Below are 25,257 nucleotides of genomic sequence, written 5' to 3'. Positions count from 1 at the left end.
CAGAATACAACAAAATTTTAATTTCATCCCTAATTGTTAAATATGATTGTTTGTTAAAATAATTATAAATAAAAATCACTTAAATAATATTATAAAAGAACCTCATGATACCTTTTTTAGTATCTAAATAAAAGAGGTATCATCTAGGATAATCATAATTAAACCCCATAAATACATTTATTTAAAAGAAAAAATCCCTAAAGCTAATACTAATCTAACCTCTCCCCCTAATCAAGGTTACAAGAGAAATACAAAGGTGGATTAAGTCGCAACCTCCTGAAAACGGACAGATCAACACTGGAGCACCCAAATCACATAAAACTGCCAATTATAATAGTGTTCTATAAATGGGTCCCATATCTTTTCAAACTGAAACTTTTTATCTTTAATACTATACCTAATTTTCTTTAAGCTTAGATATGACATTACATCATGAGTCGGTGAGAGTTCATCTCTCCATTTCATTAAAACAGGTCGACTGGCTATCAATGTGCTAAAAGCTAAAACTTCCTCTTGAGATACCGATAAAAGTTTAAACAAACAGGGCAGTTAAAGAGCATGGATTGTTGATAAACACAGAAATTCCCAAAACATACAAATCGATGAGACTTCAAATATTTTACACTTTTCACATAGAAAAGGGATAATTTGAGTTTAGGCATGTGTATTCCATGTATCACCTTAAATTGTAATAAATAGTGCCTTGCACAAAATGAAGAATCATTGATCAAACTAAGAGTGGAACACCGATCCTCATCTGAAAAAGATACAAGATCATGCTCCCAATCATTTTTAATCTTAGCCATTAGAGCCACTCTTAAATCCAATAAATCAATATAAATACATGATATCAATCCACTGTGTACAAACTGAAGATCAAAAAGTTTATCAAGAATATGTGAATCTGCGATTCAAGGAAAAGTGTTCAATTTAGACTGAACAAAATTCATAATTTGCAAATATCTAAAAAAAATCTATTGGAGAGCTTAAATTTAACTGACAACTGCTCAAAAGAAGCAAAGTTATTTCAAATAAATAAATCTTTAAAATTTTTCATACCAAATCTGTACCATTCCAAAAACCTTCATCTAATACTGAAGACGGGAATGAATGGTTATCTTTAATAGAATTAGCCAGAGAAAAATTATTATAATCAAAAACATTCCTAAATTGAGGTCGTATTCTCAATTTAATTCTCAGTATCGGATTATGTGTCAGTTTAGAAACTGAAAAGGGTAAAGCAGAACCTAAAATTGCTAACGTAGATGATTTCTTTGAAAAATTCAGTTCCATTTCTGCCCAAAAAGGGTGACTTACTAATTTATCATTGTAGAGCTCGTCGAAAGAATCAAAGACTTGTTGATCCAAACTAAGGCTTTTATTAGCAAAAGACAGGAGCTCTTCACAGGTGGCCAACCAGTCCGGAATGATCCGACCTGGCTAGGGACACAACCCTTTAAGGCCCAGACAGTAGGCGTGGCTTAGCTCTCAGCCAATCGCTGTAAGCACAGTCTAGATACAGTAACTATATACACTATATACATTGGTGATAGATCTGTACTATCACAATCATATTTTAATAATAAGAGTAAACTAGGTATATTAATTATCTAATAGTAAAATCAAAAATTTGAAAGTGACATTCCCCCATTCTTAATAGATTTCTAAAGATAGGTTTTTGTCCACAACAATGAGTGAACTCACCCACTCCGTTGGCTCATCTATCTTCTGAATCATGTTCAGGCTTTCCATCCTGTCCAACTCTGCTTTTAGTTGCTTTTGAAGCGCAAATGGAACTTTTCTGTATGAATGTATTATCGGTGGCACACGTTTATCCACTCTGATCGTGTGTTCTCCTGGAAGGCAGACTAGACCCTGAAATAGGTCATTGTACTCTTTCATGAGTTCATCATGGACTGTCTCTCCTTCACTTTCCACCACAAGGACTCTTTTCACCAGGTTCAATTTCTCAAAAGCTGTTAATCCTAGTATGGCCTATACATCCTTTGGTACCATGATGAATGCTAGCATGTGCTCTTTGTCCTTGTGTTTCACTTTGTCCATGCATTATCCTTACTCTGGTATATCGGTACCTGAATATCCTGTGACCTTCACTTTTGTTCCATACATCTTTGGTCTGGGTCTAATCTTCTTAAATCAGTCTCTGATATGACATTCATTTGTGCTTCAGTATCCAATTTAACTGAAATGTATATGTCATTCACTTTTAATCTCAACATACAGTCTCTGTTTTCTTTCTTGTTTTCAGTCACAACATCTACATAGAATTTCTCTATCTCCCTTTCATCTACTGCATGAACCTTGCTTTGTTGCTTTTGTTGCACATATTATGTTTTACCATATGATGGACACTTTTTTGGTAGGTGTTGTGTACCTTCGATGGCATGGTTTTCGTTTGTCCCTTTCATTTTTGTTCGCTGGCCACGCCTCTCTTTCCACTTTTGCATGCTTTTTGTTAAATGGTTTATGTCTGTTCTTGCTCACTGCATCCAGGTTGCAGCTAGTTTCACTGAATAAGCTCTTTTGTCTGCGTTTTTACAGTTTCTGGAGCCCTACAGAGTGCTATGGCTTTTTCCAGGTCTAGATTTTGCTCTCTTAGCAGTCTTTCCCTTAGACTATTATCTGGAATACCACACACAAGCCTGTCTTTTATCAACAAGTTGGTCACTCCACCAAATTCACATGTTTTGCTTCTATTTCTCAATTCAGTCACATACATGCCTCTCAAATGTCATGTTAGGTTTAGGTATGCAGTATGCCTCAAACTGTTCCATTATTATTTTCAATTTCATTTTGTCTCCTTCAGCAGCAAATGTGAAGTTATTATACCCCTCCATGTAAGAAAACTAAAGCTTTCACTTTATCACTTTTCTTTCAGCTCCAACTGCCACTAAATACAATCCAAAATGCTGTTTAAATCTGTTGCAATTTTCAGCTACATTACCTGTCAGTTGAAGTTTGGGTGGTGGATGTAATCCTTGCATTTTTCTCTTTGTTAGCTTCTCTTCACTGATCAATTGTTGATTTTAGATTTTACCTTTTAAAGTATTTCCTTTTAATTTCCTTCATCTGACCTTGTTTCATCTTGTATTCATATGTATGAGTTCTTAGACAACACATGGATGAAGGTAAAGGTTCTTTACTTTAAAGTTGATGTTAACAGCAGCATGAGGCCGCAAGTCTGCATTACAGATCCAGCAGACTGTGTGTCTCCTGCTCTATATCAGCCCCTGGTGGCAGCCAAGTATAATCAAACAGTAAAACATTGCTAGTTGCCTTGCAACCATGATCAATATCATTACACTGAGGTTCTTCAACATGTTTTAATTGAACTCTTTTTCTCAAACAATGCTGTGCACTATTGCTTTATTTTGAACTACCTGTTGTACCTAAGCATAGGATGACTTGTCTGGAGAGCGCAAAGATCAGTTTTTGCTGCATCTTGGCACATGGGACAATAAAAGATTCAATTCAATTCATCACTGCAGATGAATGTGAAGTAATATGAGTAAGTAATATGAAAATTACTGACAGAAGGAAAAGTTAATATTCATAAAAGGTAGTCTAAAGAACCTTTGAATATTCACTAAGCATCACATCAGGGTTGATATTTTGGATTGGTAATTAGTTTCCATATAAATCAGTGAAATAAATTAAAAGTAAAACAAATCATAATGTGTTAATGCAGACAAGATTATTGATTAAAAATATGTTCCAATGTTTATTTTAGATTAGAAGACTCGTAATTCTGTCTCTTTTCACTCACGTTAAAAGGAGATAGGCATCACTGTAAGAACATGACACATTATTCTTCCCTAAATTGGCACAAAACTGCCTTCTTGATGTGCTCCCAAACTCAGAATCAGAATTCGAATCAGGTTTACTGTTATGAACAAGTCAAAAAAGTTTTGTGGAAGAAATATTGTGCATCTACAGGTGCAAAATTGGTATAATTTCCAGTTCTATAAATACAATATTTAAAAATAAAAGAAAAAAAAAGTGAGGTATTATCTTTTGGTTCACTGCATTTACTTGTAGTAAAACTACTTCTGTTGTCTTGTAAGGTGACAGTTCTAGGTGTCACCTTATATGGTAAGGTGTAAAAATATAAGATGACACATCTTTGCTCTTACTGTCAAATTGCGATTTGACAACAGTAACATTGAAGAACCACCCCTACACACCTTCACATCCCCTGAGGATCCCATCCTGTCTGTATCTGAGGATGATGTGCGGGCTGCTTTCAGGAGAATTAATCCGATGGAAGCATCTGACCTAGATGGAGTACCAGGCTGAGTATTACAAATCTGTGCTGACCAACTTACCAATGTATTGACAGATATCTTCAATTTCTCACTCCAGCAGGGCGTGATAATAGGCATATCTAGGGTATGGCAGCTAGAGCTGGGCACCACTTGCAGGGTCCTCACCTCACCTGCCCAATATCTAAGTTGCTAGCCCAACAATGAATCTCCATCCCAGGGGTGAAGTGTTGCTGGGGCTTGCTTGAGTCTCCCAGAGCACCGCTCCAGCACCTTACCAGGCCACTCCAGGCCAGGATCTCATCGGGCCATTTCAGGGTCGCTCCAGCACCTTGTTCAATGCAGAATCAATGGGAAAAATGGCCATCTTTCTTACCCATAATTCTCAATGCAACTGGAACTGTTCTGCCAGTGCCAGCACCAGGGAAACACAGAGCAGTTCCAGCTGCATGGTACACTCTATGTCACTAAAACGAAGCAGCTGACTCTTGTCTTCAGGAAGAGAAAACCAGAGATCTACAATCCAGTGATCATTGTGGGATCAGAGGTAGAGAGGGTGAGCAAATTTAAGTTCTTGGCAGTCACTACCTTGGAGGATCTTTCCTGGACCCAACACACCAATGGCATTGTGAATAAAACCACATCAGCGCCTCAAGTTCCTCAGGAGTTTGCAGAGGTTTGGAATGACACGAGAAACCCTGGCAAATTTCTACAGATGTGTACTGGAAAATGTGCTGACCAGCTGCATCACGGTCTGGTATGGGACACCAATACCCCTGAGCAAAAAACCCTCCAAAAGGTAATGGACACAGCCAGGACATCACAGGCAAAACCCTCCCCACTATCATGAACATCTACAGGGAATGGGCAGTTGGAGAGCAGCAGCAATCATCAAGGATCCACACCACCCAACACACACTGTTTCCACCGTTGCCATCAGACATATACAACAAACCTGAAACCTGAAAATCTGAACCTTCCATCGGAGCTTTATCTCAGTGTGGTATAGTTGCTGCAGAGAAATGAATCGATCATCAATCCACATAAGGGTGGCAGGGAGGATCATTGGAGTCTCTCTCCCTCACCCATCGACATGATCTACTGGGATCATTGTCTGAAGAGGGCACACAAAATCCTTAAGGGCCCTTTCCACCCGGCACCCAGCATCTTTCAGCTGATCCCATCGGGGAAGAGCCAGCACTGCCAGGCTGAGGAACAGCTCCTTCCCATGAGCAGTGAGAACGCGGAACGACCAAAGGAACTAAACATCTGAGGCTTTCATATTCATGAAACAATATTTATTTGTTTGTTTGTATGGATGAAATACTTGTCCTGCATATATGTTGTTTGTCTATATGTGTGTTAAGTCTGGTTGTATGTCTGAATGATTTTGCACTGAGGTCCGGAGAACACTATTTTGTCAGGTTGTACTTGTATAATCAGATGACATTAAACTTGACTAGAATCTTGACTTTGGAATGATAAAGGAAAGCCGATAAATTTCCAGGATGGTGTTCCTATGCATGATCAATCTTTATCTTCCACAATAGTGCAGATGGAAGTATGGGAATGGCTGCTGAAGAAGCCTTGGTTACTAAGTCCTATTGAATTGAGGTTTCTTACCTTGAAGTTTGAAACCTAAATTCATAGACAGTGACTTCCTAATTTTGCTGCTGGAAAGCAGGGACAATGCATGTCAGACATATGTCTCAACAGCAAGTATCAAACAAGGTCGGAGCTAAAGAAGAGTCAACATAAAGGCAATGCTAATCTATTGCAGGTGTTATCCAAGTGGCAAAAGTACTTTATCGATAAGAAAAACATTGGCAGAAAGGTTAATTCTATAACATGTCTTTTAAGAGCTTCAGGTGATATTTGATTTAAGAATCAATCAACATTCATACATTGGAACAAATCTGCCGTCTTATTCGGGAAGGGGTTAAAGCACGGGCAACTGACCACAAACAATATTAAGCAGTATGGAGACAGTGTAATGGTGTGCAATATAGATCTGACACCAGCCCACTACATGGGAGCTCAACAGTCCAAATATTGAATTAAATTGAATTGCTTATTGTCACATGTACTGAAAAACTTTGGTTTTGGGCACTAGGCAGGCAAGTCAACCCATACTTAAGAATAATAGGTAGTGCAAAATAGAACAAAAGTGCAGAGTGTAGTGTCACTGAGAAAGCATTCAGTTAAGACAGTGCAAGAGGATCATCATTTTACTAATGAGAAGTCTGTTCAATAGTTTGATAACAATGGAGAAGAAACTGTTCTTGAAACTGGTGGTGCATGTTTCTCTCAACCTCACACAGCTAAACATCCATGTGGATTGTGTCACTTGCTTCCATGTGTTCGCTCCAAGACCATAAATCGTCTGGTATCAGAATGTTCAATCTCCAACCATTAGCACAACAAAGTTAGATGAAATGGTTTAGTTTATCCGCATTCTAAAAGTTGCAGTGAATTTTCTCCATCCTTACACTTCCAAATTCATCTCGACTTCAGACCCAACCATACTAGATCAATCTGGTTATCTACACCATGACTTTCACTTTTGTTATGTAGTAGGGTTTCAAATACTTGTGGATTTTTCTTGAGCTTCCATACTGTTTGAAAATTTCAGGACTGACAATGAGTCCTTCATAGTGTGCCAAGAATTTTGATTCACTCTGAATTATACATTCTTGTTGAAGATACGACAATATATTTAGGCCCATATAGTTCCATTCCAGGAGTCCCAAAAAAAAATTTCCAAATTTTGAGTGATCTGTGAAATATTCTTCAGATTGAAAATTTTTTCAATTTATTCATGTCACTGTTTTTAAAGAGAGATGAAAGGAAGAAACCAGGGTAATTACAAACTGTTATCCTAGCATCTGTAGCTGAGAAATTACCATTATTAATAGAATGAGCGAAAAGGTGGAAATGTTTCAACAGATCTAGCAGACCCAGCAGGGATTTGTATTGGGATGATCCTGCCTTATCAAATCAATTTTTGATGAAATCATGAAATACTGCATAAGGGAATGTCTATGAAATGCTTGCTATAAAGTGTCTTGGACCATTATACATCTCCCTTCTCCTCCCTACCTTCACTAGGGACTGCAGTGCTGCTTTAGAAAATCTTGGGACCAGCCGTCCCATTCTTTCCATATGAGAAAAAGTTCTAGAGTAACTTCTTCCATCTCATGTATTTATTATGTCTTCCTGCTGAGGCATGCAGCTACTCAACAGCCTATTAATGCTGCTTGAAATTAGCAGACATCATAGAGGTAGCAAACTCCCTGTGTCAGAAGCAATGGCCAACCCATTCTCAAGCCCCATTGCAGAGACAATTGTCCTTTTCTCCGACATGTCTATATATGGTCTCATGCACTGCTGGGCTGGGGCTGCTGGCAATTTGGAGAAACAACACCTCATGTTCCCTCTGAGACCCTCCAGCCAAATGGCATTGACATCGACTTCTCTGGTGTTCATTACCCCAACCCATCTTAGCTTTTGTCTCCTTCCTCTAGCTCTCTTGCATGCTGTCTCTCTCTTTCTCTCCCTCTCTCTTCCCTTTTCCTTCTATCTTCTTTCCCCAAGATCTGCTTCAGCAGAGACAGAAATAAGCCCTCCTCAGCTTTCCACTCTCCTGTGTCCCATCCATATCCAATTAACATCTTTGTCTGTTGGTATGTGCTCCTCTCCCTGCCCATTCTTTCCTTCACCCCAGCCTTTTAATTCAGGCACCTGCCTGCTTTTTACTCATACCTTGAAGAAGGGCTCAGGCCCAAAATGTCAATTATATATCTTTACCTCCTATGGACACTGAAAGACCTGCTTAGTTCTTCCAACACTTCTGTGTTTTCATATTTTCTCCCATCTAACAAGTCAGGACTTGATGTGATTCCAATCTTTTCCTGCCCTGAAAATAGCCCATCAATCCAAGCAATCAATAAAACATTGACACAATGCATATACCAGGAATAAGTGAACAAGTAAAAAAGTGAAATTTAATGCAGGAAAAATTTAATACCCATTTGAAAGCACAGAACCTAGTCAGTGAGATAAAATGGTAAGAGAACATATGGGATGCTTTCCTTTATAGGTTGTGACATTGAACATAAAACCAGGGAATTATGCTGGAATTGCAAGCCGCACTACAGAAAGATTTCACTAGCAGTGGAAATTCAGAAAGATGTTTTCTCATCACTAAAATCCTATCCCTTGACACATCTGAGTTGCAATTGTTGTCTTTGGGAATGAGGAATCAGGGATAAGATTTATTCAATTATAAATGCCTGGTGTGTCTAGAGGAGGAATATTTTCCTTAACAGGAGACAAAGATTTCAAATATTTCTTTAAAGATTATTGGTGAGCTGATAACAGTCTGTTATCCACAGAAAACGGCAAAGACCTGGAAATTTGTGAAAGAAATGATTGTGTGGAAGATCTCATCACAACTAAATTGTATTTGGATGAACATCTGATACTCTGAAATTTAGTTTGTTTAGGACAAAAAGTTCAGAACTTGGGTAGCAATTTTTCAGTCAACATGGAATGAATCAGCAATATGACCCATTCTGCCACAATAATGAAGGAAATATTAATGTGGTCAGTATTGTTTCATGTTGTATTCATATGTGAGTTCTTAGGCAACACATGGATCAAGGAAAAGGTTCTTTACTTTCAAGTTGTTGTAAATAGCACCATGAGGCTGCAAGCCTCCATTACAGATATTGCATAATGTGTGTCAGCTCCCTGCTGGCAGCCAAGTCTAATCAAGTCTAATTGCTAGATGCCTTGTAACCATGATCTCTATCATTACATTTCCTTTTCTTAAAACAAAAGTGGCTTACTTTTAACTAATACGTTTTCTTTGTATAATTCTGCAATTTAAACTTTAACACCATTATTATCAACATGGTTAACATTTTTTTAACTTGTTTTGTATGTTCACATTTACACGCACTAAAACTTGAAGAGTGAATAAGATAGCACTACTTCATTCTATAACAGGAGTCTTTAAATTTACTCAATGAGTCTCTTAGGAGGATTTATGCATCTTGACAATATCCTGATTGTCCTTGAATCTGAGTTCTTGCCTCAGACGATGTCTTCTCAGATGTGCATTTAGGTTGTTCAATAGTATCTGTCTTTCCATGTTCTGTGTCTGGTCCCATTTGAAGATCTCGATGATTTCTTCGGAGAAAAACACCTTCATCTGTCTGATCTTGGTTGGACTTCACTAAGGACAGTTCCCTTCTGAGTCCATAAGTTTGTTTTATCTTTCAGCCTTACTTGGTCACCAGTATAGAGTTCCAGTAGGTTTTTTGTCCTCTATCAAAGTAATATTTTTTGCTTTTCTTTCTGTTGCTCTTTGAACTTCCTCACCTTCTCAGCCGCTTCTTTTTAGGAGGTTCTCCTGAATGGGTAGGTTTGATCTAAGCCTACATCCCATAAGGAGTTGTGCTGATGACATACCACACTCGAGCGTCATTGTGCGGTATACTAGAATGCTCTGGTAGAAGTCTGTATCACTGTCTTTTGCCTTGTTCATCAGTCTTTTCATTGTCTGTACTGACAAGACCATTGGACTGTGGAAAATGAGGACTTGACTCTTTGGCAAACTACTGGGGTCTATTATCTGTGAAGACCTCGTTTGCCACGCAATGTCTGGACTTGTTATTACAGCTTCTGCAGTGGTGGTGTTCAGTTTACACACCTCTGTGACTACAGGATAGTCCTTCCCTTGACATTCAATAGGTCAGCACCTACCTTCTGGTAAGGTCTGTATAGTGCTGGGTGTGGCTTTAGTGGTTTTGCAGGATTGCTTGTTTGATATTTCTGGTATATTGTACAGTTTGACACTTCATTTGTTATATCCTTGTTGATTCTTGGCCAGTACATCACCTCTTGTGCTCTTTTTTTACACTTTTTGATTCTGAGATGTCCTCCATGGATCCTTTTTAGCATCTCTTTTCTCAGACTCTTTGGGATAAGGATTTTGCTTCCTTTTTAGATGATGTCTTCAACCACTGATAGTTCCCACCTTGCAATTCCAGTACTCTGAAACGTCAGGTGAGCAGTCCTGCTTCATGCTGGGCCATCCATCCAAGATGTTTTTTCTGAGTTATCTCAGTGTTTCATCTTTGTTTGTCTCTGACTTTATGAACTCCATTTTTGCATCTGTTATAGGCAGTGCACTTGTGATCATGTCCATGAAGGCATTCACGTCTTCACCCATTTTGGTGTTTGCGGGCTGTCTTAGCTCAACAGCTTTAGACAACGTGTCTGCTGTGTACATTAGTTTACCTGGAGTGTACACTACATTCACTGATGAAATCTTTCACAGGTGTATGTGATGCTGAGCAGCTCCTTTTCAATTTGAGCGTATTGCGTCTCTGTGTCTGTCATTGAGCATGATGTATATGCAATGGGTTGCCAGTCATCATATTTTTGCAGAAGAACTGCACCGAGCCCACTATGATAATATCTTGATGGGTCTCGCTGGGTCATAAAACCTAAGAACTGGTTCCTCTGTGAGCAGTTTCTTTAGTTCCCTCCATGACTTTTCATGGTCATGACTCCACTCCAATTCAATGTTCTTTTCTGTTCGTCTTTTCAATGGAGCCATCTTTTCTGAGAGGTTGGATATGAATTTACCCATATAGTTGACTATTCCATTAAACCTCTATATGTCCTTTTTGCATTGTGGTCTTGGCATGTTCCCAGTGGTGGACACCTTTCTGATATCTGGTCTGATGCCCTCACTGCCAGTAATATCTCCTACAAATGTTAGTTCTGTTCCCCTGAGCTGACATTTCTCTCTATTCAGCTTCAGGTTTGCTTTCCTTGTTGCTTCCAGCACTTTCCTTAGTCTCTCATCATGCTCCATTCTCATGGTTCCCCATACTATGATGTCATCTATTGAGGTATCATCTCCATCCAGGTGCCCATAGACCATATGGATAATTTTGTGATACACTTCAGGAGCTGAGGCAATTCCCAATGGTAACCTTAGGAACCTGTATCTGCCAAATGGACCATTGAACATGCACAGCTTGAACTTGCTTTATCCAATTTTAACTGCTAAAATCTTGATGATGCATCTAATTTGCTGAAAAAAATTTGCATTTGCAAACTGTGATGTGATTTCTTCACACGTTGGAAGCTTAAAGTGTTCTCTCTTTATTGCTCTGTTTAGATCTCTTGGATACAGGCAAAATCTAAGCTTTCTATTCTTTTTGTCCACAATGACCAGCGAACTCACCCACTCCACTGGCTCATCTATCTTCTGAATCATGTTCAGGCTTTCCATATGTCCAACTCTGCTTTTAGTTGTTTTTGAAGCACGAATTGAACTTTTCTGCATGGATGTGACACATGCTTATCCACTCCGATCATGTGTTTTCCTGGAAGGTGGCCTAGACCCTGAAATAGGTCATTGTACTCTTTCATGAGTTCATCATAGACTGTCTCTCCTTCACTTTCCATAACGAGGACTCTTTTCACAAGGTTCAGTTTCTCACAGGCTGTTAAATCCAGTATGGCCTGTACATTCTTTGGTACCATGATGAATGCTAGCATGTGCTCTTTGTCCTTGTGTTTCACTTTGACCATGCATTCTCCTTGCACTGGTATATCAGTACCTCAATATTCTTTCACCTTCACTTTTGTTCCATACATCTTTGGTATGGGTCTAATCTTCTTAAATCAGTCTGTGATATGACATTTATTTGTGCTCCAGAATCCAATTTAACTGAAATGTATATGTCATTCACTTTTAATCTCAACATACAGTCTCTGTTTTCTTTCTTGTTTTCAGAATTCCTCTATCTACTGTATGAACCTTGCTTTGTTGCACTTGGTTCCTACAGCAATGGCATAACGGTTGCTTTTGTTGCCCATATTGTATGTTTTACCATATGATGGACACTTTTTTGGTAGGTGTTGTGTACCGCAAAAACAACACGGTTTTCTATTGTCCCTTTCATTTTCATTTTCTGTCATTGGAACCCTTATTTTCAGGGTCACTTATTTTCTGGCGCACTATTTGTTAAACGGTTTATGTCTATTCTTGCTCACTGCATCCACGTTGCAGTTAGTTTCACTGAACAGCTCTTTTCCCTGTGTTTTTACAGTTTCTGTAGCTCTACAGAGTGCTATGGATTTTTTCAGGTCTAGATTTTGCTCTTTTAGCAGTCTTTCCCTTAGACTATTATCTGGAATACTACACATAAGTCTGTCTTTTATCAGTGAGTAAGTCAGTCCACCAAATTCACACATATTGCTTTTGATTTTAAATTCAGTCACATACTGATCAATACTTTCTTCCATTTTCTGTCCACGTGGAAAATTTGTGCCTCTCAAATGCCACATTATGTTTAGGGATGTAGCATGCCTCAAACTGTTCCATTTTTTTCCAGTTTTATTTTGTCTCCTTCAGCAGCAAATGTGAAGTTATTATACACCTCCAGGGCTTCATCACCCATGACATGTAAGAAAACTGACACTTTCACTTTATAACATTTCACATCAGCTCTGACTGCCACTAAATGCAATCCAAAATGCTGTTTAAATCTGTTCCAATATTCAGCCACATTACTTGTCAGCTGAAGTTTCACTGATGGATATAATCCTTCCATTTTTCCCTATGTTAGCTTCTCTTCACTGATCATTTGTTGACTTTAGATTTTACCTTTTAAATTATTTCCTTTTAATTTTCTTCACTCACTTCTGACACCATGTTTCATATGTGTGAGTTCTTAAGACAACACATGGATGAAGGAAAAGATTCTTTATTTTAAAGTTGATATAAAAAGCACCATGAGGCATGCTATAAGGCTGCAAACCTCCATTACAAGTCTGCATACTCTGCCAGCCCCCTGCTGGCAGCCAAGTCTAATCAAACAGTAAGGCATTGCTAGTTGCATTGCAACCATGATCTCTATCAATACCAGCATAAAAATTAAGAATGTGGAAGTAGATAGAAGATAATTAATCCATCTTTGGGAACAGGGTGAAGAGTGTTACTTTTACCTGTAACAGGACAGGTTTTGTTTCAAATTATATTTAGTACACTGTGTATTTTTCTAATGTTCTTTTACCTATCTTATTGCTTTAAATCAGTGGTTCCCAAACCTTATTGGGCAGCAGGCCCCTTGGCCTCCAGGCAACATCCTGAGCACTCCTTCCATACAACAGCACTGGGGGGGGGTGTTTAGTGGTGGGGCTGAGTGGGCTGGAGGGTAGTGATGACACTGAGGGGAGGGGAGTGGGAGTACTGAGAGGGGGGTCATGGCGGCACTGAGAGGGGGCTAGTGATGCCAATACAACATGGCAGCTACTGAGACCAGCGTTCACAAGATCGCCTTGTTGCCATTTATTTTGCTTGCTATTGCCACCTTGAGACTTGCCAGAAAATTACGACACTGGCTTCTTCATTAAACATTGCAGCAAGCTGAATAATAACAAGACTGAAGGTTCAGAACACCCCCTTTTTCCTCACCACCCCCTTGGATCTTTCCACCGCCCACAGTGGGATGGAAGCACCAACTTCAAGAATCACTACTTTAAATGAATAATTATTTTACAGTTGTCTCCTTAGTATCCTCACCAACATAGTGATCTTATTTCCCAGGTGAACTGAAAGAAATCAAACAGGATATCTCAAGCCTTCGATATGAACTTCTGGAAGACAAGTCTCAAGCAACTGAGGAGCTGGCTTTCCTCATTCAAAAGCTTGGGGAAAAGCTTAATACCTGTCTAACCAAACAAAAACAGCAGTGACTATCAGAATATTGATGTGCCATTGGAAAATATATGGAAATGAGAATCAGCACAACTTAACGGCAATAATGTTTATAAATGCAAATTGCAAGTTAACATTGTGTTCTTAGCATCTCTAGAATATAAGTTAATTATTATATTACTAATAAACAGAATTCATGTTGGTCAGTGAGAAATATTTTGTCCTTTCAATTACCTAATGTTCATACAGTTGGCTATCATTGTTGAAAGACGATAATACAAAATAAATAATGTTTCATTTCTTGATCTCTGAAAAACTCAACACTGATGCATGAATGTCCATGCCTCAAATAGATCGTGTCAGGAGTTTTTAGTAATCATATCACACATTATTAATGGCCTTATATATTCCAATATTGAAAAATTAATTTAGCCAGGTGTAAGTATGTATAGTTTATTCCATCATTTATGATATTTATTCTTTTTGGTATCAATAGAACATCAGTGTCTGCAATTTATTGTTCGATATTAGACAGGTTAAATTAATTTACCATTCAGTGACATCCACTTTTAATAACAATTCAAGAATATTATATCTAATATTCAGGCTATGTGTAACTTCCATATAGCACAGAAGCAGACACATTTGGCCATCATGCCCTTTTGAAAGAGTTATTCAATTAGGACCAGTCATCTGCTCTTATGGCTTAGCAATTTTTAAAAGTAAATATATATAGATCAAAACCTTTTATAATTTTTATGAAATCTCCTGTTATTTTCTCTCCACTAAAAATAACACTCTCAGCTTCATTTTGTGACATTTTAAATAGTTTATCCTTCTTACATTTCAAGTAAGTCACTTCTGCACCTTCTATGATGCTTTGACTTTCATGGCATAGTGTTGTGTCCGTAAACAAATACATGTACTGATGCAAAACCTGTACTTTATAAAGGACTATCCAATTTGTTTCTTGACCATCAGGGTCTTCAATCCTTGTACACCGCGAAGATTTCACTGGTTTCAGTAATGTGCTATGTAAAAATTAGATCTATGCCCTAGATACCAAATGTGCAAAGCTTAAAAGAGTAACTCTCCCTTGAATCACCAACATATGATGAAAATACAAAACTATGCAGCTCAGTACGAGAATAAGTTTTTTGAAGAAAAAAGACAAAAGGAGAGAAACTGCCTATGCACATTAGAGTAATTTTCATATAATTTTAAGAACATTCTTGTGCTTCTTTGAGGCCTTGATTACATACCAAGGTAGTGTTCTGAGAAATTAACAGAGAGTTCCCTCAAAATGCTGAAAATTCTGCATTATCATAACAGAAAGTACGTGTTACCATGGTTGCTGGGATTCTTTCCTCAGCTGAGATGTTTGGGGCAGGTCTTGTTATTAGAGGCTGAGGATGGATGAGGATTAACCTCTCAGAAACTATTGACCCTTTTCTGAAGTTTCCTCAGCCTTATGTGTATGAAATTATGCTGGAATTGTTTCCAGCAAAAATAAATCTCATTGGATAGCTGTTTCGGAAGCCTATGCATTTTTTACTAGGAAGAGCTTTGAGAATTTTCTTACAATGCCTGATAGTCCCTGTTGGCTTCTTTTGCAGACAACTTGCAGAAAATACGTGACACTGAAAATAAGGGTTCCAATGACGGAAAATGAAAGGGCTGGACTAACAATCCTGAAAGAATGGGTTCATGATCCTGCCATGGTAGCTATTCAGCTTAAATTTACCTAATAAAATAACAAAAATAAAATAATAGTTTTGGGAATGTTATCCTCATAACTATTAGATCATTATCAAAAACCTATTGGAATAGTGTGGAGAAGGAAATCTTCTGCCATGTACTAGTTCCCAACTATCAAGAGGTGCACTTTGCAAGGGCTACCCTATCTGGCCTACTTGTGACTCTAGTTGGCCCTGACATGGCCTAGACAAATTAATTAAAATTAGAATAAAACCATGCTGATTCAGATAATGTTGATCTACACCAGCTATTCTCAATCTTTTTATGGCTATGACCCACCCCCCCACCCCCAGGGCTCAGCTCAAAGTTTATGGGCCCACTTCCTTCTGAAGCAGTCAAGTTTTGGTTTCTTCCATACTTCTACCAACAACATCATAAAAAATATTTACGTTTCATGAGGTGAAAAGAAAACTAGGCTTTTAGTTAAATGTGCTATGGCCCCCACTGAGAATGGCTGGTCGTGAATGTATGTGTCCTGCTAGCTTTTATTGAAGAAGGTATGTGTTTTTCATTATTTTCCATGAACTTTAAGCTGACTTTTGAGCTAACTCTTGTCAGAAGTACTTTTGTTTTATAATAGTTGATTTTTGTTACTTTCAGAAATAACGTTACCCATGAGTTCCTCGTCAAAAAAAGAACTGCTGGCAGTGGTTTTATTACAACTCTGCAAAACCCTTCTCTTCTCTGGTGTTTGATTTGTTTGAGTGGATTTTCAAATGAAAGCATGAGGCCGATCAAGTTGAAACAACATTTAGAGACCATGCATGAAGTGAAGAAAGATAAACCCTTGGATTACTTCTAAACTCTTTGAGAAAGCTTTGAGATAAGACCAATGCTCAAGTAGATGATAACTGAAACCTCACAGAAATTAGAAAAGACTCTTCTTGCATCATACAAGACAAGTGAATTGATTGCAAAAAGAGGAAATGCACATAACGTCACTGACTCACTTATTTTGACTTCAGCGTCCAAAACACTAGACAACAATTTTTTTCAAAAAGTTTTCTTTTTTCCTTTAAAAAAAATGGGGATTATGATAAACAACTACAAGCTGAACACAAAGATAATTTTAGATTTGCTGTATCACTTAAAGTTGGGGAAACATTAACCTTTATTGAATTTAACATGTTTAATCACATATTGATGCTGACACATTGAATTAGTTCAACTAACCTAAACATGTTTTGCTCCTGATTTCTGTTTGTATTCAGCATCTGATGCCTCTTGTGTCAGTGTCCAAAATAGTCAGCCAGCATTGGTGGATTCCAGTTGCCCTGATACCCCTTTTCCATGGTCGCAATGGCCTGGTGAAACCTTTCACCATGTTCATCATTGAGACTGCACCAGGATCATCAGGGAAAAAGTCCAAGTGTAAATACAGAAAATGAATTTTCAATGTCATGTTCTACTTCCTGGTTTTGAAGGCTTGAAGCAGGTTGTCCAATCAGCTGGATGTACTTTGGTGCTCTGTAGTTGCCAGGAAAATTCTCAACATCTTTAAATGCCTTTCATGCTATTTTCTCCGGCCTCATGAGCAAATCTTTGAAACCCCTGTCATTGATAACGCGTCTGATTTGTGCACCAACAAAAATGCCTTCCTCAATCTTGGCATCAATTATTCATGGAAACATCTGTTTCAAATAGCGAAATCCATCATGTTCTCTGGTGACTTTGGAACTGACAAACTGTCATCATGGCTGAAGGCAGATTTCTTATTTTTAGCTGAGTAGCCAAATACATCGGTCAGACAGAAGTAACAGTCCATCACGTGATCCTGCTGTTCTTGCCATATCATTGAGACTACAAGTGGCATTGACTTCCAAGCACCTCTGAGCCCAGCTCTCAGGTTGACTGCACACGTTGCACAACAAATTTGAGAAGCCCTGGGTTTATATTGGTCACCTATTTTACAACCAAAGTAGAACTCATAGGTTTTCTTAATAAGTGCAGTCAAACTGCATCTTTGAACCTTAATCATATACTCGCCACAAATGTAACAGAATATATTGCAGCTATCGCATCATTGATAAGACATATTGAATCTTCCTGCAGACAATAAATGCTATTCTTAAGTACACTCACAATGCTATTCCCTGAAGAACATGTGATATTCTCTATCAGTGTGATGACACCAGCTGTGTATGTGCACTGCTTTTATAGCCTATCTGCATCTGTCCTGACTAAACATGCCCAGGCCTTAGACAACATTTACAAAGCACCTGCACTGCACCAGCCCTGCTTGGACTAACCAAAACAGCTTGTTTTGTGGGCAATATAATAGTAGACTGGAGGGGCCTGCCTCCCCTCCAGGGGAGGGGAGGCAGGCCCCTCCAGCCCGGGTAAGAAACCTGCATAGGAGAAGGCCACTCCGATATAAAACCTACGACCCAAGGACCTCGCTGCCACGTCCCAGCTTGCTTGGCCACGGCACACGAACCATGGGTGTAAAGGGTGGGGCCAGTACTGCGCGCACTGCACTCCACCTAAAAGCTCCTTTGCGCAGGCCCGAGGACAGGTCCACGTCCTCCCCCTCAACGTCCTCCCCCTCCACGTCCTCCCCCTCCACGTCCTCCCCCTCCACGTCCTCCCCCTCCACGTCCTCCCCCTCAAAAGATGCTCACAAACTCAAGCTAGCATGCTGGAACATCAGAACCATGCTAGACAAGACTGACAGCCACCGACCTGAACGTCGGTCTGCCCTCATTGCACATGAACTCCTCAGACTTGACATCGACATAGCCGCTCTCAGTGAAGTCCGCCTGGCAGATGTAGGCAGCCTCCAAGAACGCGGCGCGGGCTACACACTCTACTGGTCTGGCAAGCCTTCGGATGAACGACGCCTATCTGGTGTAGGCTTCATGGTCAAGAGCTTCATTGCCTCCAAACTCGAAAACCTTCCGACAGGCCTCTCGGACCGAATCATGTCCATGCGACTCCCACTTCAAAACAAGCGTCACATCACCCTCATCAGTGTCTATGCTCCAACCCTCCAGGCGGAACCAGCAGAAAAGAACAAGTTCTACACCGACCTGCGCAACCTCATCCAACGTACCCCTACAGCCGACAAGGTTGTCATCCTGGGCGACTTCAACGCTCGTGTCGGCAAAGACTCAGAAACCTGGCCAGGAATCCTGGGCAAGCATGGCGTCGGCAAGTGCAACGACAATGGGCGCCTCCTGTTGGAGCTCTGCGCAGAACAGCGGCTTGTCATTACAAACACCCTTTTTCAGCAGAGGGACAGCCTTAAGACCACCTGGATGCATCCCCGATCCAAACACTGGCACCTCCTGGACTACATCCTGGTGCGAGAAAGTGACAAACAAGATGTGCTCCACACCAGGGTCATGCCTAGCGCGGAATGCCACACTGACCACCGGCTGGTTCGCTGCAAGCTCAACCTTCACTTCAAGCCAAAGCCCAGGAACAATAAAGCCCCCAGAAAGAGGTTCAATGTTGGAAAACTGCAGTCAGACGAAGCGAGAGGAAACTTCCAGGCAAACCTCAAAGCAAAGCTCGACGTTGCAACCCGCCTCACGGACCCGTCCCCTGAAACCCTCTGGGATCAGTTGAAGGCTACCATACTGCAATCCACTGAAGAGGTACTGGGCTTCTCCTCCAGGAAAAACAAGGACTGGTTTGACGAAAACAGCCAGGAAATCCAGGAGCTGCTGGCAAAGAAGCGAGCTGCCCACCAGGCTCACCTTACAAAGCCGTCCTGTCCAGAGAAGAAACAAGCCTTCCGTCGCGCATGCAGCCATCTTCAGCGCAAACTCCGGGAGATCCAAAATGAGTGGTGGACTAGCCTCGCCAAACGAACACAGCTCAGCGCGGACATTGGCGACTTCAGGGGTTTCTACGAGGCTCTAAAGGCTGTGTACGGCCCCTCACCCCAAGTCCAAAGCCCGCTGCGCAGCTCAGACGGCAAAGTCCTCCTCAGCGACAAGATCTCCATCCTCAACCGATGGTCAGAACACTTCCAATCTCTTTTCAGTACCAACCGCTCAGTCCAAGATTCCGCCCTGCTCCAGCTCCCTCAACAGCCCCTAAGGCTAGAGCTGGATGAGGTTCCCACCCTGGATGAGACATATAAGGCAATCGAACAACTGAAAAGTGGCAAAGCAGCAGGTATGGATGGAATCCCCCCAGAAGTCTGGAAGGCTGGCGGCAAAACTCTGCATGCCAAACTGCATGAGTTTTTCAAGCTTTGTTGGGACCAAGGTAAACTGCCTCAGGATCTTCGTGATGCCACCATCATCACCCTGTACAAAAACAAAGGCGAGAAATCAGACTGCTCAAACTACAGGGGAATCACGTTGCTCTCCATTGCAGGCAAAATCTTCGCTAGGATTCTACTAAATAGAATAATACCTAGTGTCGCTGAGAATATTCTCCCAGAATCACAGTGCGGCTTTCGCGCAAACAGAGGAACCACTGACATGGTCTTTGCCCTCAGACAGCTCCAAGAAAAGTGCAGAGAACAAAACAAAGGACTCTACATCACCTTTGTTGACCTCACCAAAGCCTTCGACACCGTGAGCAGGAAAGGGCTTTGGCAAATACTAGAGCGCATCGGATGTCCCCCAAAGTTCCTCAACATGATTATCCAACTGCACGAAAACCAACAAGGTCGGGTCAGATACAGCAATGAGCTCTCTGAACCCTTCTCCATTAACAATGGCGTGAAGCAAGGCTGTGTTCTCGCACCAACCCTCTTTTCAATCTTCTTCAGCATGATGCTGAACCAAGCCATGAAAGACCCCAACAATGAAGACGCTGTTTACATCCGGTACCGCACGGATGGCAGTCTCTTCAATCTGAGGCGCCTGCAAGCTCACACCAAGACACAAGAGAAACTTGTCCGTGAACTACTCTTTGCAGATGATGCCGCTTTAGTTGCCCATTCAGAGCCAGCTCTTCAGCGCTTGACGTCCTGCTTTGCGGAAACTGCCAAAATGTTTGGCCTGGAAGTCAGCCTGAAGAAAACTGAGGTCCTCCATCAGCCAGCTCCCCACCATGACTACCAGCCCCCCCACATCTCCATCGGGCACACAAAACTCAAAACGGTCAACCAGTTTACCTATCTCGGCTGCACCATTTCATCAGATGCAAGGATCGACAATGAGATAGACAACAGACTCGCCAAGGCAAATAGCGCCTTTGGAAGACTACACAAAAGAGTCTGGAAAAACAACCAACTGAAAAACCTCACAAAGATAAGCGTATACAGAGCCGTTGTCATACCCACACTCCTGTTCGGCTCCGAATCATGGGTCCTCTACCGGCACCACCTACGGCTCCTAGAACGCTTCCACCAGCGTTGTCTCCGCTCCATCCTCAACATCCATTGGAGCGCTCACACCCCTAACGTCGAGGTACTCGAGATGGCAGAGGTCGACAGCATCGAGTCCACGCTGCTGAAGATCCAGCTGCGCTGGATGGGTCACGTCTCCAGAATGGAGGACCATCGCCTTCCCAAGATCGTATTATATGGCGAGCTCTCCACTGGCCACCGTGACAGAGGTGCACCAAAGAAAAGGTACAAGGACTGCCTAAAGAAATCTCTTGGTGCCTGCCACATTGACCACCGCCAGTGGGCTGATAACGCCTCAAACCGTGCATCTTGGCGCCTCACAGTTTGGCGGGCAGCAGCCTCCTTTGAAGAAGACCGCAGAGCCCACCTCACTGACAAAAGGCAAAGGAGGAAAAACCCAACACCCAACCCCAACCAACCAATTTTCCCTTGCAACCGCTGCAATCGTGTCTGCCTGTCCCGCATCGGACTGGTCAGCCACAAACGAGCCTGCAGCTGACGTGGACTTTTTTACCCCCTCCATAAATCTTCGTCCGCGAAGCGAAGCCAAAGAAAGAAAAAATAATAGTAGACAAAAAGTATGACAGAAAATCACTAAAATAGGTTGTATCTAAAAAATGCTATGTGATAGGAAATTTTGTCAGGTGATTTTTCATAATATCCAGCCAAACTGGATTAAATACATCCAAAAGTGTTCAGGAAGCAAAATTTTCATTGTCTGGAATAATGGACTTAATTAATTTAATGTCATTAACTTAAATGTCAAAGAAACTATTCAAGCAATTCCTTTGAGTAATTCCACTGTTTCTAGAAGAATTTATGAGATGGCAAGAGACATTGAAAAACAATTAGTCAGTTCATTACAATCCAAGAAATTCTCTTTACAATTGGACAAATCCACTCTGCGAGAGAATGATGCACTTCCCATGACTTATGCAAACCTCCAGAATGGAAACAAGCTGATGGAAGAAATGTTGTTTGCCAAAAGGATTAAAAGAGATATTAAAGGACTAACTATTTTTGAAAAAGTTAAGAATTACATAAATGAAAGCAGTATTCCATTTGAGAACTTATTTGTCAGCAAAACTGATGGTATTGCTTCAGTGGTTGAACAATACGGAGAGTTCATCACGTGCCTGAAAAATGTTATACTTTCAGACTTTTCTGTTCATTGTATCATTCATAGGGAGCACTTAGTGCTAGAAACTTAGGAGGATGTTTAAATGGTTCACTTTCAATTGTCATAAAGGCTGTAAACTTTATAAAATCACATCCCCTTCAAGACCATCTATTCTTGCATCTGGGTGAGGGAAATGGTGGCTGTCCAAAGGAAATAGTCTTCCTTGTTTTGTTGGATATGATTGTTTCCTTTCTTTCTCATAATAAGCATGGAGAAAAACTCATTAATGCAAAGGCGGACATATTCTATCTGACGTAGAATCTTGATAATTCTACAGAAGTGTGGTGGAAAGTGCACTGACCGGCTGCATCTTGATCTGGTGTGGGGACACTAATAACCCTGAGCATAAAGACCTCCAAAAGGTAGTGGACACAGCCCAGGACATCACAGGCAAATCCCTCCCCACTATTGAGTATATGTACAAGGAACACTGCTGTCAGAGAGCAGCAGCAATCATCGAAGACCCTCACCACCCAGCACACACGGTCTGTTCTTTCTGCTGCCATCAGGAAAGAGGTATAGGTGCCACAAGACTCGCACCACCAGGTTCAGGAACAGCTGCTACCCCTCCACCATCAGACTCCTCAATGACAAACTCAATCAGAGACTCATTTAGGGACTTAATTGATTTTCTTTTTGTTCTCTCTATATTGCACATTCACTTTGTTTATATTCATTATTTGTTTACAGTTCTTTGCCTACATATTTATGCTGTTATATGGTTATATGGTAATTGTACCGCACCTGCAGGAAAAAAGAATCTCATGGTTGTATGTGATGTCATGCATGTACTCTGACAATAAATCTGAATCTAACAAACACAATTTATTGAACAAAGCCTTACAAGGTAAAGACAATAACCTCATTGATAGTTGTTTCTTTCCTTAAAAAGTTAAAAAGTTCAATGTCTATTGGAGCAATAACAGATGTGGGGAATTTTTACAATTTCCAAATCTGAACACTAAGGACGATAGCATTACTGTTTATATGAAACATCTAAAGCAAATACACACTTGGCTTGGCTTCGCGGACAAAGATTTATGGAGGGGTAATGTCCACGTCAGCTGCAGGCTCATTTGTGGCTGACAAGTCCGATGCGGGACAGGCAGACACGGTTGCAGCGGTTGCAAGGGAAAATTGGTGGGTTGGAGTTGGGTGTTGGGTTTTTCCTCCTTTGTCTTTTGTCAGTGAGGTGGGCTCTGCGGTCTTCTTCAAAGGAGGTTGTTGCCCGCCGAACTGTGAGGCGCCAAGATGCACGGTTTGAGGCGATATCAGCCCACTGGCGGTGGTCAATGTGGCAGGCACCAAGAGATTTCTTTAGGCAGTCCTTATACCTCTTCTTTGGTGCACCTCTGTCACGGTGGCCAGTGGAGAGCTCGCCATATAACACGATCTTGGGAAGGTGATGGTCCTCCATTCTGGAGACGTGACCTACCCAGCGCAGTTGGATCTTCAGCAGCGTGGATTCGATGCTGTCGAACACAGACCTAATAACCTGTTAAACCTCAATAACCTGTATTGGATATTAGATCAATTTATGGACTGTGGTGTGCACAAGGACAACCCCACTGATGTTGATGCAGAAATTCAAGACAGCTTGATTGATCTTCAGAGTAAGTTCAATCAATTTAAAAAAGAATTTTGGTGATCACTGTTTCGATTTTCAAAACTATGGGAAAAGTCCAAAATATTTTTTATTGCCTTTCCCACAATATACTTAGTTGAATGTGGATTCAGCAAGGTAGTTTCCTTACAAAATACATGAACAGACTTGATGTCACAAGAGGTGACAAGAGGAGCTTGACATTAAAAAAAAACTTGCACAGAAACATCAAGCTCAAGGATCTCACTAAAATTTTCATTTTCTAAGAATTATTTTTTAAAGTTCATTAAAGTTCCTTGACTTTATGACTTATTGTGTATAAACCATTGTGTTCTAAGAATCTTTTTTTTAAATTTTGTAATATCGATAGGTGTGTGAATGTTTTTTTTTTCTTTCCTGCATGTTCAATAAAAAATGATTTCCTATTTGTCCATTTGTTCTGGAATCACAAACCACAGCTGTTGCACTCTGAGTAAAAGCCTTATTTTCTTCTCACCTCATGTAACATAATTATTTTTTAAAAGTTTTTCATGCAGCCAGTAGGAGAGAAGTATGGAAATCCCAACTTGACTGTTTCTTAGCTTCTTGGCTCTTGATCCTCCAAAATATTCTGTATGGAATTTAAACTGGAGGAGGGGGAGGGTGTGCTTAAGGAGGAGATTTTTGAAGAAGAACTGTCTTAAATGTAACTGGGTCTGGTTGTGTGAGTGTGGTAGGGTGAAGATTACTCCCTGCTTTAATTCTGCGGGGGGAGAATGAGTTGCTGTACATATCTGTCTTGGAAGATAACGCTACAAATTGGGTTGCATTCCTTTGTCTCCTCCTAACGTGCTTGGGTTCGGTGTAGGATTGGTCATCTATATTGATCTGGCAGTTTACCATTTTGTAAAAACAGGTGTGCTTTACAGGTCTTAGAGAGAGCTCCACTTTAATGAAGCCAAGAGTTCTGTAACACTCGCTTCTCTTCCATATACATTTGTGACAAATCGGGCTGCCTGTCTCTGAACTTGTTCAATGGTACAGTGTAGTAGTATTTTTGTTTGGGTATGGGTCCCATGCAACTACTGCGTATTCCAAATGTGGTCTGACGAGGGTGAGGTACAACTTCTCCTTGACAAAGTTGAACAATGATGGAAGTTGCATCTCAGAAAATTTAGGAATCCTGTTGCCTTCACCGTTGTATGATGCATCTGATCATTCCAATGCAGATTGTTCTAGATTTTGATGCCAAGATATTTGGTTTGTTTGGTTTCATCCAGGGTGACACCCAGAATTTTGTGTAATGTTTTGCCTGGTTTTCTCTTCCTGGTGACACTTGGAAGGATTGAACTGCATGGCCATTTTTGTGACCATTCTACCATGCCATCAAGATCTTTT

General features: G+C 40.6%; 1 protein-coding gene across 8 annotated transcripts in view; it reads left to right on the top strand.

The window, feature by feature from the left end:
• LOC138757581 (short transient receptor potential channel 3-like) overlaps window positions 1-14,791 on the top strand; it is a 200,480-nt gene extending 185,689 nt beyond the window's left edge. For all 8 annotated transcript variants that reach the window (XM_069925171.1, XM_069925173.1, XM_069925170.1 and 5 more), the window contains one exon: window positions 13,918-14,791. In XM_069925171.1, coding sequence (XP_069781272.1) covers window positions 13,918-14,066 — 149 coding nt within the window. In that variant the 3' untranslated portion in view covers window positions 14,067-14,791. The remainder of the gene's footprint in view (window positions 1-13,917) is intronic.
• The last annotated feature ends 10,466 nt before the right edge of the window (window positions 14,792-25,257 follow it).

This window comes from Narcine bancroftii, chromosome 3 (genome assembly GCF_036971445.1).
Source record: "Narcine bancroftii isolate sNarBan1 chromosome 3, sNarBan1.hap1, whole genome shotgun sequence".
In the NCBI taxonomy this organism is placed as follows: Eukaryota; Metazoa; Chordata; class Chondrichthyes; order Torpediniformes; family Narcinidae; genus Narcine; species Narcine bancroftii.
Note: the sequence above shows the minus strand (reverse complement) of the source record. Positions and strands in the feature narration are given on the sequence as shown.